Raw genomic sequence first — 16,822 nt, 5'->3', positions numbered from 1 at the left:
GGAGGGCTCATGCATTGGCCACAGGCATGAGGAGAAATAGAGCAGCACCTATGACGTTAAATTCAATCAAACATTCAGACAGAAACGTAGATGAGGGTAAAAAAAGACATTTCAAAGTAACTCTGAGGGAGTGAAAGAATTTGAAGCAGTTGGAAGTCCATGCATTTTTTTTCTCCCGAGTTGTTGGAACAATGCATTCATTTCAAAGACCCAAAGCGGTGTTAGAGATAACACTTCCAACAACCATCAACGCACCAAAAGATTAATTTTGCACCTGTAATGTTTATTTCAATATTTGCAGTCAATGTTCTCTCTGAACTTCACTTCTCCTTGTTGTCTCTTATGTCTGTGGAGATTGTTTATTACTGTCACCTGTCTTCAGTCCTCACCTGTTCCCCATCTGGCTTCGTTATCCTTCTGTATTTAGTTTGTGTTTTCTGGCTTTATTTGTCAGACCGTCTGGGCTCCCTGTCTTTATTTTCCTAATTTTCTTAGTAGTTCACTTGTTTTATCTATGCTACAGTGTCTCATCGGGCATTTGTATCGAACTTTAAGGCAAAACAAAAATAAACAATTTATTTACTAAACCAACTAACCAAATGAGTATATATCCAAAGGGTTAGATATGTACAACTGATTGATGGTGAAATTGTGTGAGACATTCTGTGTGCCTGCCGCTGATTTCACATCATCATGCACTTTCATCTATTGCACTCCATAAATAAACCTATTCCTTCCCAGTGTGCCCCTCCTGAGGCAATGGCTGCAACAATGACACAAATCTTTAAATTCAGAATCCAAATCGCTGGCCCCATCTAAAGCAGCTCTTTTCCTGCGGCGTATCTCATGCCGCTCAATTTTAAAGGAATGATTCCAAAAGGGTCTGATCCCCTTTGATTCTGGAAAACTTATATATGTTAAATGGGCTTATATTTATCAAAGTATCGAAAACAATAGTGGCATCTGTGTGGCTGGAAGTGCAATCAAAGAACGCAAAGGCAGCAGAAAACGACTGCCGAGTACTAAGTGAACGAAAATGGCATAAATGCAAAAGTTAGGGAAATCAAGAGGAAGGGTTCAATGCTAAGAGGTGTGTGTGTGTGTGTGTGTGCATAAATGAGGGCTGGTTATGGATTTGCATACTAATGTCTGGACCTGAGGAAGACAAAGACAGACCCTCGTGAGTCATTAGTGAACTCGCATTCAGGGTCAACCAAACTACACTTCAGGTTTTATCCCCTTTTCTCTAAATTAGTTTTCTGCATGGCGACAACTTATCACCACAAGACAAGACCCATTTCTTCCAGTGTCATTAATAGGATGGATGCTGATGACATTCAACGGAGGATAATATGCACCCTGATTCCAGGATCGATGTCAACAATGGCCATATTTGGCAATTACACCCTCCACCGAGACCCATCCGAAAACCATGCATTGATTTGATGGCAATGTTTATAGACTAAACTGCATACTAGAGATTACACAATAAAGGAGCACATAATAGATGGACCACAATAATTATCTTGAAGAATTATAGAAAGAGGTTGTGAAATTGGTAGCATCCAATTGTGTTATTTGCTCACAATGCTAAAGTTGATGACGAGACACAAACAGAAGGGAAAAAATAGGGGGCTTTTAAAAGTACTGGAGCATAGATGAAGGCTGCTTCCCCCCTGCTGTTGACTTGGCATTACAGCATGGCACAGAAAACACGGTCCCACACTGAGAGCACACCTGGGATAGCTGGGAAGGAAATAATTCATGGGAAAGTCATGGAGGAAAGGAAACTAGAAAACTCTGCATTACAATAAGAGCGGTTTCCTGACATGTTCTCTGTGGATGCTGGTAAAAGATGTTTCACAAAACAAGCAAACATGTCTGAACTGGAAGAATAAAGAAGGGTTAAAGGATTGCAGGTGGGCTTGGAAAAACGGACACAAGAATAAGGCAGAATACCGCGTGAGCAGGGAAAGATAGGAATCAAGAGAGGGAGAGGGCGTTAAATGGCAAAGTGAACGCTACACTTGACTGCAGCGCTTAACCTCTCCGGGAGTTAATGTTAGGTCTTCATTGAGCATAAAAGTCCTCAAGTGTTAACTCCCAGCAACCTCTCGAATCAAGTACGATGGCAAACCTGTGTAATATGTGAGCACAATGCTTAAAATAATCTCTGATTAAATGAAGGCACATAGAGTTCAGCGTGTGTTTAGTTCACAGGAAAATGTTCAGTAAGGCTGGCGGATAATCTGCTGGTCCCCCCAGGATCTACTTTTTTCACTTTGGCCATTGTAGAGAAGTAAAAGTGTCTCCATAGTCTTTCCTGCTAATCACACGATTTTAGGAAAACACAGAGGAAACATTAGTTAGAGCCGGGAATAGGACATTATTCCCAAAGAATATTGTGCAGGCAGGACTGGGCGATCTGTCCCTTTTCATCTGACCAGACGATTTGTCGACTGTGTTCGTTGTGTCAGCATAACCAGAGATGGAGCACAGAGGCACAGAGCTGCCTAAGTGACTTGAAAAATATTACAACGGACACAACGGGGGTTCATCCTCCTCGTCAGCTGATGCCAGCATTATGAAGAAATCCCAAGAAATCAAACACTCCTGAATACTGAAATACTGGGAAATACTGTTGTAGGCTCGCAAATATGGCGACGTGCAGCCTGAATCTAATCAGAATCATAGTAGGAAATGGAAATAGATGCACTGTTAATGCATGAAAGAGTAGAACAGGTGCAAATGTTGGAAGAGACAATTATAAAGTAACACAAAGCTTTGTTTAGAACCAATATGTGACTAAATCAATTATGACTTAATATAGTATGAACACGGTTGATGGTTAGGTGGGAAGTGGACACGCTGCCTCAACATCACTTTCAGACCTTGTGCAGAACACACACACACACACACACACAGTGTACTCAGCAGTTCACTCACAGGGTGAAGTTCTCCTCCAGGTAGCATCGGTTCCTCAGGAGCCCCGCCCACAGCTGCACGCCAATGATTCCGAAAATGAAGAAGACGAAGAAGCAGAGCAGCAGCACGTTGCCCAGCATCGGTAGAGTGTCTAGCAGCAGGTTCACCAGGATACGCATACCTGTGAACGACAGATCACAAGGTCACACCATCGACAGCTGACACCATCGCTGATTACAGGAGGTGGTCATTCTATTGCCCACAGGTACCAAGGAGGCACTTAAAAGGGATGGTGGGTAATGTAGTCCGAGGCCAATGTCCTCTGTTATCCTGAACAGGCCTACAGAACATTTCAGCCATGCTTTAATCAAAAAAGTGTGTTTTTGTGAATATTAAGGAGTGTCTTAAATTAACTTTAGAAAATTCCTGCTGTCATTGTTTAACAGTAATTGAACATGGAGAATAATTTCTCAAAAGCACGAACCCCAGCCACCATCAGTCCCCAGGAACAAAGAGGTCAAATCAGGCTACACGAGGTCTCAATCATGATTGGATGAAACTTAATTGCAAAAACCACAAGTATGTCCCCCTGTAAAACAATGATGACCTTACCTGCCCTGCAGTGATGACATATTGAGAAGTGAACAGGGAAAGATAATGACAGCTGATTAGACCAAGAAATGAGAGAGAGATGTGAGACCCTCTGATTGTGTGTGATGAAGCGGTGCGTGTTGCAGGTCTCTTTTAATCACGTGCATCTTTTAGTGGTCATATTGGGATTTGTGAATAGCAGTTTAACAGTCGGCTAATTTGCCATGAACACAACAGTGTTTCAAAACTGCCAGCTGACTGAGTAACAGGAAAACGCAAAAAATAAGTAAAGCGAGAGGAGATAGAGAGAGAGCAGCACTTGTGATGTACACACACATAGACAATATCTGCAAATGTAGTTCAAGCCGTGTACGAAAACACAAAGCCATGTCAAAGCAGTAGGTAGCTGTAAAAAAACTGTTCAGTGATTGCACTGGTAATTATGTGCCAATTTAATGCGTGTTTGTGTTTACATGTTTGTTTATCCAAACAACCGTCTGTGTGTTCATGTGTGGAGTTAATCGGTTTTGATTAGTTTGCATGTTGTTCTTAAACAGTTTTCTGGCAGCACTAAGAACAATCAAAGAACAATATACCAGTCATTAAAATATTGTTTTCAAATGAATGTCAGAGATGGGATATTCACGTTTTGATTTTGAATGTTAAAAATAATAATAATTAAATGAGACTTTAGGAGTCGTGAACGTTTTGAGTGCTTTTTTAGTCTGTCTCATGAAGTGGTATTAAACGGAGAGCAGTGGTGGCGCTGGGGTGTACGTGTCTCTGGTGGCGAGTCTAAATGTGTTTGTTCCCCGGGGTCCTTGTCATTAGGCCACTATTCCATTAGGCCTAATTGGGCGAAGAGAGTGAGAGACGAATGGAGGGAGAGTGATGATAAACCAGACACGGCCTGCGGATGTGCCGTAAAATAGATTGAGCCAAAATAGGAAAAAAAAGCAGGAAATATCATAACAAAACCCCCAAAAAAGGCAAATGAGACAAGAGTATTAAAGGAAATAAACAGCGTGGCATCACATAAATAGGCCTCTCCTCATTTTCTTCTCCTCCTCCACCTCTCTCCCCCCTGGTGGCTGTACCAGTTCCTCTCCTCTAATTCAGACACTCCGTCTATCACACCAATTCCAAAAATAATTCTCTCTCACAGACAGAAAGCAGGCACACACACACACACACACACACACACACACACACACACACAGGATGACTATCTGCTACTTTGGTGGAGGGTTACAAATTGAGGTGTGTGAGGGGTCAGTCTGTGCTCATGCACCCCATCTATCTGAGGGCAAAATAACAATCAAACAAAAAAGTGACAAATAATTTAGTCTCCATGCTTCCTCACCTCGAAAGGGGTTACGGATAAGTGACAAAATCTGGCTAGCACTTATTCGTGCAGCTTGCTGATAACAGCGTTAGCGATAATGCATACACACATTAACCCAAACACACATGCACACAAACAAATAAGAGAAGGCTCATACACACATCTGTGATACGTACACCCAAAACAAACAACATCTGCTACATCTAATCAGACCCAGGGGTCTGGACATTCATTCTATGATTTATAGACTGCGCCTGTGAATGTGTGCGCCACTGATTGTCTTTGTCAGGACACTTTCGATTTTTAATCTCAATGAGACTGTCCTGGGAAAATACAGGTGAAATAAAATAAACAAATGAATAAATATTCAGTGGCACATATTAGTGGTGAGCAGGTGTACAAGCACTGTAGAATGCATGACGTGCTTAAACAAGAAGCAGTTTTGCATACTACCAACATGTACTGTACAACGGACAGATAAATGACTTGACTAAGGTGTGACTATCGGTACCCGAAACGGTGAAGTGGCCCCGGCAAATCCTCCATGCTGTGGAAGATGGGACGAGGGGAAGACGATTGTGGCATCTGAACATGAAACTCTAGTCAATCGTGGAATTTAAAACTGCATCATTCCCAAAAATGTGTTGGCATTGGTGGATTAGCATATTGCATTTTCTGCAAACCGCCCATACAACTGAAACTACACTCAGTAAGCCGATCGCATAGTCCCGCACTGGGAGGCATTTACTGATTTCATTGTGAAGTTAATAAGGTTTTATTTATGGAAAAGGGGCAGTAAATAGAACAGAACAATTAAAGAAGGTATGTGCTGAGGAATAAATATATGCATACGTATGATAATCTTCAGAATAGCAGATTTCTTTACTTTTGTCCGAACATAAGGTGCACTTAGTCGCATACAGTATCTCCTAATCAAAACAATTCATATTCATGCTGTCTGAGTCCTGCCGTGTGTCTGAAAAACGGAATAAGTTGGCTGCTGTTGGGCTTTTCCTACAAGGAAACTCTGAAGTGTGTGGATACCCGAAATCAGCTGAGGATGTGCTGCTTTTTCAGGTAATTACACCTGATGAGAGAAATCTGCCATGATTGGACACGCAAGTGGTGAGTAAAAATCTGTAAGAATTTGCTGTGGGTAGGGAAGAAAAGAGACGAACACATTTCAGAATAGTGCTTCTGTGGCTGTTCCAGAGGTCTGATAAAAAAAGCAGCGGGGGAAGAGAAATGAGACAATACATACGCTGAAAATGTTTGTGGACAGAAGGAGATGGAGCCGCTTTAGTTCATGGCATAGAGAACACATAACAGCTCCTCTCTCTCTCTCATGTAAAACCCTCCTCAGAAGAAAGACATCTTTTCACGACAGCGTCGTTACCCAAGGTCCAAACTGAATTAGGCATCAAGGCTTTCCTGCAATCACCTCCATCTGCTGTGAACTCATTTTATGAATATTTAAAGAAAATCTAAGTAGAATATCTTGAAGTCTCTCTCAGCGGCCCCCAGATATTGAGGGAAAACTTTGCTTCTGTAAGTTTATACTTTGCTTATCCAAGATTTTCTGAATTCTGGGCCACTCGATGAGGACTGATTATTAATTAAATTATATTATATTTTGTAACATGACAACCTGCAGCTGAAAAAATATTGAACTATTTCAGGGGCTATTTTAATAATCCTATTTAAGATTTGATGCGCATATTAACAGAGCAAGAAATAATTAGGATTTCCCATAAGGTAAAATTAGGTATTTGCGATAAGCAGCAGCTGCTAGTGCTCTAACTGCTGGGACTACGTGGTGAGGCAAGCCGAAGCCTAGCACAGGCAGGCTAATTGCTGCTTACAATGATTAAGAGCTGCTTATTCAGGCTGCAGGACAAAGAAATCAATAGGAGTTTAAAAGTTTGGCCAAGAAATGAATTTTAGATGAGAGCAACAGGATTATGGTCACGGACCACTCAGTGAAGCAGCATTTATGGATGGCTTGAAAATCTGATACAGCCGTGACTCCTGACTCCGAGGGCTGTAAGATTAAGCATAAGATAAATGTTTAATGACCCCCTCGTGGGAAGCAGGTGGCAGAAGGGTGCACAAAGATTTCACACATGCACAGGATACACTTCTTACTTGGCACTCTGTTGATGGCTTTTAGGGGCCGGAGGACCCGCACCGTCCGGATGGCTGACAGGTTGATGTTCTGCAGGTCCAGCGAGTACTCCACCATTCTGGATAAAGAGACAGATAAGATAAGCACAGTGAGAGGCAAACTTTTACCTCTCTGTAGGTTCCACGGGTAAGCTGATGACTCAGATCCAGCTGGATCACCAGTCAGTGGTCGCTCTTTGATCTTGTCTCGCCTGTCACCTTTGCGAGCTGCGTGAGCCTCGGCAGTGTGAGGAATTTGTAAAGCACAGCACTTTATGCACTTCAGAGAAAGTGATGAGGGGAAACAGTGACTAAGCATCAAAAGGGAAGAATAACATGAAAAGAAGGTGAAGAAGTGAAAGAGTGGGGAAAGAGATTAATTCTAGTCTAAGTGTTGCCTGTAGGATGCTGTGGCTCAGTCAGTGCCTGGCATCTGTTAGCAAGTCATTTCCACAGCATGGCTAAGCTGTTTGTGCCCCGACAGCCCCAAACCACTTTCACAGGGGAAAGGCTCGGTTTGCCGTGTGTCTGTATGTGCAAAAGCAGTGCTGAATGCACACAATCGTTCTATAGGAGTCAACAATGCAGTGTACAGATAGTGCACATAGTGTAATAGCTGTTAAGGCTGTTTGTGCACAGAATTGAAATGCCAGGGGCGTTTGTCGGCGTTAGGCCAACGTGACCCCAGTGGCAGCACCACCACGGGCTAATAGCACCCAGAGCGCATCCACTGGCTTTCACAAAACAAGCCAGGCTCTCCGTCGCTCACACAGACAGACACATTGCAATAATGTGATTTTAATCCCACAGACTTCCCATTTGCAGTCACCGACAGAGAAGCACCCCAACTCGCATCGGAAGAGGATTAGTTGCTCTAACAAGGTTTTGAACCGCTGTACAGCTGACAGGCAGCTGCTTTAATAATAACTTTTTCAGCTGAAATGAAATGTATAAAGCTACACTTGCAGAGCTATGTGGAGGCTTTAGACCACTCTCAGCAGGGAACGGCTGGCTCCTTTCTGACTCGTGGCACCAGTATAATTCTTTCGCTTTCACCACAGAGCTCATGAGAATTAACATTGAGAGAGTTTTTAAGAGGATGCAGAGGCAATGCTCTTAACTGGTCCAGAAATGCCATCCTGCAGCTTGATGAAAATGTCACACATAGTGAAGGGCATTACAGTTGTTTTGGGGCCAGGCTTTACCGGCATGGCAGTTATTACACCCTGCCTCTAACATTAGTGTCTGCCTTGGCTGTAACGATCCGATTGTGGGCTGCTGAGGAGCGAAACGGAGGGATGGAAATGTCAAAACTGAATTTTGAAACATAAATATCATTCTCGTCCTCTTAGCGAATCGCAGATATAAAGGCAGTGCCTTTTATGTTGCTTGATAAGGTTGCAGGGCGAGTAATAATCCATCAGAGAAATAACTCCCATTAAAGAAATGTACTGATTTGTTCGTGATCCAATTGCATCTGGAGGAGAGCAACAAATACAGTGAAAGAGAGAATGAATATCACAGACGTGTGTCTTTGTAAGCATCTGTGTGTCTGTGTGCGCCATAGAAGTGTCTCCTCCTGTACATATCAATCAGGCCGCTGTGTTTAGAAGGGTAATTAGCGGACTGCCGGAAGCTCCCTTTTTATGATTATTCTCTATTTTTCACATTGCTTTTCTGCTCATGATGCCTTCATCTCAATCATGCTTTTATGTGCTAGTGTGCATGTGTGTGTGCGTGTTTATATCAAGACTCAGAGCTTAAAGGTACACCTAGAGTAGAGCAAGTGAGACAGGTTCAGAGGCACCTTTAATATTTGAATATGCAAGGAATAATGTAGGATTGAAACAGAATTGCAGTCACTTAACTATCACGATATCGTGAAAGTTACCATTGACGTCGAGCTTCTGTGTCAAGAAAGTCGTTTTTCGGCATTACTTACACAAAGACACAACATTCTTGCATTTGACAGTTGAAAAAAAATGTTCAATGCAGAGGAGGGTAATTATATTCCTGAACTACAGCTGTCCTGCACTTGTTTTGTCCTGTTTAATTATGAATTGAAGTGAAGCTACTAAAGGGGAAAATGGTCCGTTCAAAAAACTGAATCAGGCTTTTCGGCTTACCAGTACTGTGTCTATCTGGGGGGGGGGGGGGGGGGGGGGGGGGTAATAGTTGTATATCCACTATGCAATGACCATTGCATAGGCTTTCTAGTTAGGCTTAGGGTTAGAAAATCCAAAAATATATTTCACTTGGTATAATTTTTCAAACTCATCTTATTATTATTCTTATGTCATTGCAATAAATGTGGAGGGTAGTACAGACTTCTTGTAAAAAGAGTCACGCTCCATCCTTGTATCTGGAGACTCAGTGGATAAACACAAGGAGACTCTCTGGGTAATGCTAAAATAAAATAAAAACCCAGGAGCGACTTTGCTTGTGGCTGGGTTACATTGCAAAGGCATGAAACCCCCTTTAGAGCCTGCGTGGATGAAAGCCTGGTGCGTACGGGGCGTGAAGGGTGGAGGACAAGGGAGGATGGTTCATCCAAGCATTTGAGAAAACAGAGAAATGGATAGCGGCAGGGAGGAGGGTGGGAGAATTAGGTGGTGCCCAGGGGAAAATGATATGGAGCTGAAAGCAGACTGTCAGCTGGGATTTGTCTGGCAACTTGGGCAATGCCCTGTGCAATTAGCCTAAGCGCTAATCTAATGGTTGCTGCCCAGAGGAAAGTAAAGACAGAGGCTGTCATAAAAATTAATGCACAGACACAGACACATGGACAGACTAAGCAGAGTTAAAAGGGATATTTGTGTGTACTCATGTAATACACACACACACACGACCCAGACTGTGAGCATCCTCTGGGCATCTGCAAATGAAGATGAACGATCTTCCAATCACTGCTCTACCTTTCTACTCCCCCTCCGCCTCCCCCACACACACATACACACACATAGTCTTTCCCTCTCTCACACACACGCTTTTCTGAGACACACATTTGACGTCCCTCATCGCAGGTGTGTTTGCTGTTGCTGTATGCACATACTTCATCCAGAGTGTGCATGTGTCTTGTGGTAACATTGTGTATCAAGGACAACCGATGCAACAATGCACACAGTTCGACAACGGATTCTGATTTTCCTGTGGGAGGGTGTTATAAATGTTTCAGCATGAGTGTATCTGTTTGGATTCCTGGTTTCCTTCCTCACTCTCTTTCTTCCATTTTCCCTTCTGTCCTTTCTTTCCTGCTGGCATCCTTTTACTTCCACTAAACATATCTGCCTGTCCAAAACGCCAAACGGCATCTTTGTGCCATCGACTGCAAAAATTTAAAGTATTTATATGAATATTAAAGTGTAGGAATCTTTAAAATCAGCAGTACGGCAGCGTACCAGATATTACTGCTAGACTTAACCACCGGCATATTCTCATTTACAGAGCTATTCCAAGTTTGCTTCTAGCTTATAATAATAAAAATGTGTTGGTTTTATATAGCGCTTTTCTGGACACTCAAAGACACTTTACATTGTGCATTATTCATTCACTCCACACTTGGTGGTGGTGAAGCTACTATTGTAACCACAGCTGCCCTGGGGCAGACTGACAGGAACGAGGCTGCAAATCTTTGCCATCAGCCCTCCTGACCACCACCGACATTCACACTGGATCACTGCGGCCACTTTATCAGGACTGGAAGTACAAGTGAACTAATTCAGCAAAGGCTGAACTTCCTGAAAAACATATAGTATGTTCCAAGAAGTCGTATTTGCTTACCCAGTCATGACGATGAAGAAGTCCAACCTGTTCCAGGTGTCTCCCAGGTAACAACGACGACCAAAGATCCCAAGAGCCACCATTTTTACTACCATCTCCAAAGCGAAGAAGATGTAGATGAATGCATCAAAGGCCTGCAAGATGAAGGAGACCAGTGAGAAGGAGAAAGCTGCATTTCCCTTTAAAAACTTAAGCCAACCGCTTTGTGCAAAAAAAAAAAAAAAAAACAGGAATAGCAACGTGAGGTAGATCAATGTCTACATCACAGGAGAAAAGAGGAGGTACAGGGACAGTAAAATATGGAAACCAATGCGCTCATACTTCAGCCACGTCCTGCTTATGTTATTATGTAAGATAATGCGGAGCTCCTTTTGTATTTTCAATATTTTCTCTTGCCCTGTGTTTTGCCCGAGGCTATATGGCTGCGTTTGCTGCAATGAAGATGAATGGTTGTTTGTGGGGAAACTCATTAGTGAACATTTTAATTTTAGGTGATGGCAAATCTTTCCGTTTGTTCCATCTGTCCAAATCCAGATGAGCACAAAAGCACGCAGCATAAACCCAAACCAGATTGCAACAACAGTAATCTCAAATTTGCTTACACACCTCCTGCTGTCATCGTCCTACATGTTGAAATTCAAGGATGTTAGAATTTACATGAAAAACAAACAAGCTGAAATTTATTAAATTTGAGAGCAATGCAAACAAATTATGTTTTTGTTTTTAAGCTATTAGCTGATAAATATAAAGGGGACATATGAATACCAAAAACAGAAGTTATTAATGATCTTTTCAGAACTTTCCAGATAGATTCTGCTCTGTGCTGCTGAAGAACAGGATGATTTTTGTTTTGTTTCACTCATCAAATCAGTTGGCAAAAAAATCGACGCAAATGCTGCAAACAGAAAACAATTGTTTCCAAGGTTATTACATTTTAAGGGCTTCTGGCCGAGTTAAATTAGAAACTAGAGCCTCAACAGTAACCCACAGCAGTGAAGGAAACTGATAGGTGGCGCATTTGGAGAAATAAAGGGCATACCAGGACTAATGTGGTTCAGATTGTATTTTTTCACTCAGCAATGATGAACAACTGTAGGATGGTGGTTGTGGCCATGGACCACAGTGAATGAGATATATGGTGTTTGGAAGGTTTGGGGTTTATTCATCGTGTAGCCACGGACAGTGGCAGGGGATCTCCGGCAGAAACAGCCCCAGTGAAAGATGGAATAATCACCCATCTATGTCTTTGCCATGTATTATTTATGGTATAAAAAATATCCAAAAGACAGAAAGAGAAGTAGCTGGCCTACATTTCAAGCTTGTGCAAGCACAGTTTTGCATACGTGTGCCTTGAAACACAAAGCCAACATGTGTGTTTCAGTTCTTCACATTCACTCACACACATGCGGTACGGACACAAAACCGGTGGCTTGCAATGGGAAAGATGAGAAGAGGTCTCGCACGCTGTTTAAATGATGTTTTCATAAATAATGCAGTCTGCACGCTTCACATGTAATCCGACATTGGCTGCACCAGTCGGATCCCTGTCGCGTTCCGCTCAGAGTGAAAGGGGAATTGATTCATCATCGTTATTTGTTCACTGCCGCCCGCTTCCTCTTCAGTCAGCCTATCAGGTTCTATCGTCAACTGTACGATTTGTAAAGAGGTGGAGGCCTTGTGATGGGCTCGGTCATGATTTGCAATAGGAGCTGGTGCAGAAGCTGCTTCACTTGCTGTCAATGCGCATCTTATTTGGCAGGAGCAGCAGACGTGGAAAGTAGGTCATCAAGATTGTGAGGGTGGACTATTCCAAATGGAATATGAATGTGTGTCTTATTCCTTGTGCAATAGTCGGATGAAGAGCGTAATCAGTGCCTGAATCCAAAAGTTCCATTTCACAAACTCTGATAAGAAGGAAACAAATGACCACGAAAGAGTCATCCTACAAACTGTTCCTACTTTCATCACCAGTTGCTGCTTCTTTTGTGAGCTTGTTAACTTAAACTGGAGCGACCCATTAAAAACCCAAAGCATTATTGACATTTCATTAGGCCCGAGCGCCTATTCTAGGCGTAAGGGGCTATTGCTTTTGCAACGCAGAAGACAAGTTGACGAGCGTAGCGAGTCAACCCTCGACAAAGTTGACGAGCGCAGCTCGTCAACCCTCGGCAAAGTTGACGAGCGCAGCTCGTCAACCCTCAGCATCCAACACACTCACGCACACACACACCGACACTCAACAGCACACACACACACACCCCGACACTCAACAACACACACGCACACACACAGACATCGACAAACACAGTTGACGAGCGCAGCGAGTCAACTGTGTTTGTAACTGTCTTCCGATGGTTGACGAGCGCAGCGAGTCAACCATCGGGCGACCAACACACCCACGCCCACACACACGACACTCAACAGCACACACACACACACCCCGACACTAAACAACACACACGCACACACACAGACATCGACAAACACAGTTGACGAGCGCAGCGAGTCAACTGTGTTTGTAACTGTCTTCCGATGGTTGACGAGCGCAGCGAGTCAACCATCGGGCGACCAACACACCCACGCCCACACACACGACACTCAACAGCACACACACACTCACCCTGACACTAAACAACACACAGACAGACACACACAAACACGAGTTGACGAGCGCAGCGAGTCAACTCGTGTTTGTGTGTGTCTGTGTGCCCCCACAGACGGATAGCCCTCGTCGAGACCATTCCAAAAATGTATTTTGTTTAGAAATCGCATACTCAGAAAAAAAGTTATATTGTTTTTGCAAAAATTCTTTATTCTTTCTTTCTTTCTTTCTTTCTTTCTTTGTTCTGCTGTTTAAACGGCAATTTGACCCCCTGAACATGCTCGAAAACTCACCAAACTTTGAACCAAGCTCAGAACCGGCGAAAAATTAATTATTTTATGTGTTTCAAAATTGGGCATGAAAAAGTGGCGCGCCAGCGCCACCTACAAAAATCAAAATGCATTGGGCCTATGGAGAGGGGTCTGACGCCAACTTTGTCGGACAGCCCCGAAATCCGGTACAGACATGCGTCATGTCAGGGCATAAAAAAAATATTATTATGGCCACGCCCCCAGACACACAGGAAGGCGGCCATATTGGATTGAAATTTAAAAACTGCTGAGTCAGCATTAATGCTGACCGTGCATTTGAACGAACTCCTCCTCGGGGGTTTCACCAAATGAGCTGAAATTCAGTGTACACCATCTAGAGACTTGGGGCATCAAAAGTTATCCAAATTATTTTTATACATTTCACGGTTTCCGTGCGGCAAAGCTCCAAACTTGAGGTAGAATTTTGAGCGTTTTCGTACACCAAAAATTGCTCCCGTTCGCACACACACACTCCAATCCAAACCAAATTTTAAACACTTATCGACCCTTCCTACCTGGACACTTTAAAAGTGAAATTTTGACAATCGGCCTTACAGCGCCCCCTAGAGAACGATAACAAAATTTGAATGGGAATTAAAATATATAGTTTGCCAGAAATTATTGAAACTTACCAGAAAATTTCCTCATGTGGTCCCGATGAAAAAACCCAATCGTAACCATGTTGTTGTTTTTACGGTGTTACTATGGTAATGGCCAAAGTTCCCCATGTTAGTCTATGACAAACGACACGATATTATCCCATTATATTTAAAAAGACATATTACCATGGAAACGTCCCAAATTTGCCACATACAATCTAACCCGCATGCCGGTCGGAAAACTCAATCGTAACCATGTTGTTCTTTTGACGGTGTTGCCGTGGCAATGGCCGGCATTCCCCATGTTAATCAAATGAGTGCGACACAAAACAATCACCAATCTTATGAAAATGGCATATTAGCATGGAAATGTCCCAAATTTGCCACATACATTCTCACACACATGCTGGTTGAAAAGGCAATGACACCCAGGCTGCATTTGTTACACTGTTGCCATGACGATGGCAACCCCTCCTACGGGGAGGGGTCCGACGCCAACTTTGTCGGACAGCCACAAAATTCGGTACAGACATGCGTCATGTCAGGGCAAAAAAAAAATGTATTTTGGCCACGCCCCCAGACACACAGGAAGGCGGCCATATTGGATTGAAACTCCTGATGGCAGATGGCCATATAATCCAAATAACGATTTGACTAAACTGTGAGCTACTCATGCAGCTCAAATCTAAACACTTGCGAAGCACTCAGGACAAAAGCGGCGTGCGTCGGCGGGTCAGCTCAACGGCCTGTCGGCCGGCGAGGGCCTACAACGCCGCTTGCGGCTTTAATTTTCATTTTGTTGTTCTTTATCTCATGCAATCAAATATAATTAAAACCTTGCAGTGAATGTGATAAGTCTGGCTAGTCAGATTTTGGTTTTGGTATGTTATTAGTGTTAGTACTAGTGATTACTCTAGCAGATTTCTTTTTATGTTGAGGTTCTGAGGTTCTAGGATGTTTCTAAAAACACCGTGTAAAACCAGCTTGACTCTTACTCGCCTATTTTCCACTTGCAAAAAAATCACCTGGCATTCCTTTTTTTTTTGCATCTACTCAGTTCAAAAAGTTAACCTAAACAGTTGATGAGAGGATCATGAGAGGTAGAGAAAAAGTGTGGAATATAGCATTCAGTTAGCTTAGCATGGTACAGATGCTGGAAACTGGGACAAAGAGCTACCACCCTGCTTTGTTCACCTCCTAACAATAAAATGTATTTAATTCACCTAATAGATCACACTTAATTGAATGAATCCAAAGGAGCTTGTATAATGGCTACAAAAACAGAACAACAAAGTCTATTGGTGAAACATTTAGGTATTTCATCAGATTGGATAGAGCGCTGCCATCCGTCTCTTGTTACTGTGCTGAGATCAACTAAGATAACCCAACTATTTCCCTATTAGGCTGTCGCTTGCTTCTCTGGAAGCGAGCTTGGGATACTGCATTTATACATACAGAGGGCCAGAGGAGCATGATAGGGCCACCCTAACAATCAATGCTCCGTCAGCAAAAATCACTGCTGTTACCATTAACAACCATCAGAACAGAACCCATGAGACTATACCTAGGGAGAAAATGTGCTCGTTAGAGAGGAAAAGAATAGAGGAGATACGGGGAGTGTGTAGGATGGGGGAAATGGCTACAAGGGGAGGAGTACTGGATGGAGAAGAGGAAGATGTGTCAGTTTTAAAATAGCAGTGAATCTTTGCTTGAAATCTCCACAAACTCCAGTGAGATAAATAAACGCATTACAGTTTGGTCTGCGGGGTTTTATTTGATATGATAATCCACCATGATGTGATGTGAGCAAGTGAGACGTGGCAGTACAGTTGCACAGCAGCAGCACAAGCCACAAAGCAGCCACAGCTCAATGAGAGTTAATGCACAGCGGCTTTAAAAGTCGATGAAGATTCAATCAACACGAAGCATGTGAGGCAGAATTAGACTGTCCTTGTCGTACCTGAAATTAAGTCTGCCTACCCTGCATTGAAAAGTAATTAAAATACCAGAGGGACGCTCCGAGTCTGCAGCCAGATGGCTAATTACAGACAAGTAACCAAAATACAGTAAAACTGCTGCGCTAACAAATTCCAAGATATCAGCCAACCTATTACTCATTCGTTCAATGATGACCTGCAAATAGATCAATCAATCTACGGGCAATAAAGGCAATGAAATTAAACCATCAATCAAGACACCAACGTGAAAATCTAATCAATCCAAGTCTTCCTAATAATGAAGTGCCCTGATATATGAATATGGAATAAATTCATCACATGAGACTAGCTTTAGATGTATAAGCAGTGCAGTGGTGTATCTAAACAAAAGTTAAAAGTCTCATCAATACACACTGATTGAGTCGATACATTTGATCATACTTAGAATTCAAGCCTGTGAGTGAAACGCTACAATTTCACTAGATTGTACAAATGTACACCTTTTGTGTGGTCAAAAAATGTTTACCCCATGATGCATTGGCGACACTTCCTGTTTATAACCCGCCTCT

General features: G+C 42.8%; 1 protein-coding gene across 1 annotated transcript in view; it reads right to left on the bottom strand.

Moving 5' to 3' along the window:
• The window catches only part of LOC137905417 (voltage-dependent T-type calcium channel subunit alpha-1I-like), a 73,953-nt gene that overhangs the window by 35,131 nt on the left and 22,000 nt on the right, over positions 1 to 16,822 (bottom strand). The window contains 3 exon segments of the mRNA XM_068749655.1: positions 2,947 to 3,106; positions 7,007 to 7,104; positions 10,805 to 10,938. Of these exon segments, the coding sequence (XP_068605756.1) occupies positions 2,947 to 3,106; positions 7,007 to 7,104; positions 10,805 to 10,938 (392 nt within the window).

The sequence above is a fragment of the Brachionichthys hirsutus genome, chromosome 16 (genome assembly GCF_040956055.1).
Source record: "Brachionichthys hirsutus isolate HB-005 chromosome 16, CSIRO-AGI_Bhir_v1, whole genome shotgun sequence".
Lineage (NCBI taxonomy): Eukaryota > Metazoa > Chordata > Actinopteri > Lophiiformes > Brachionichthyidae > Brachionichthys > Brachionichthys hirsutus.
The sequence above is the reverse complement of the archived record's forward strand: the minus strand, read 5'-3'. Positions and strand labels throughout refer to the sequence as shown.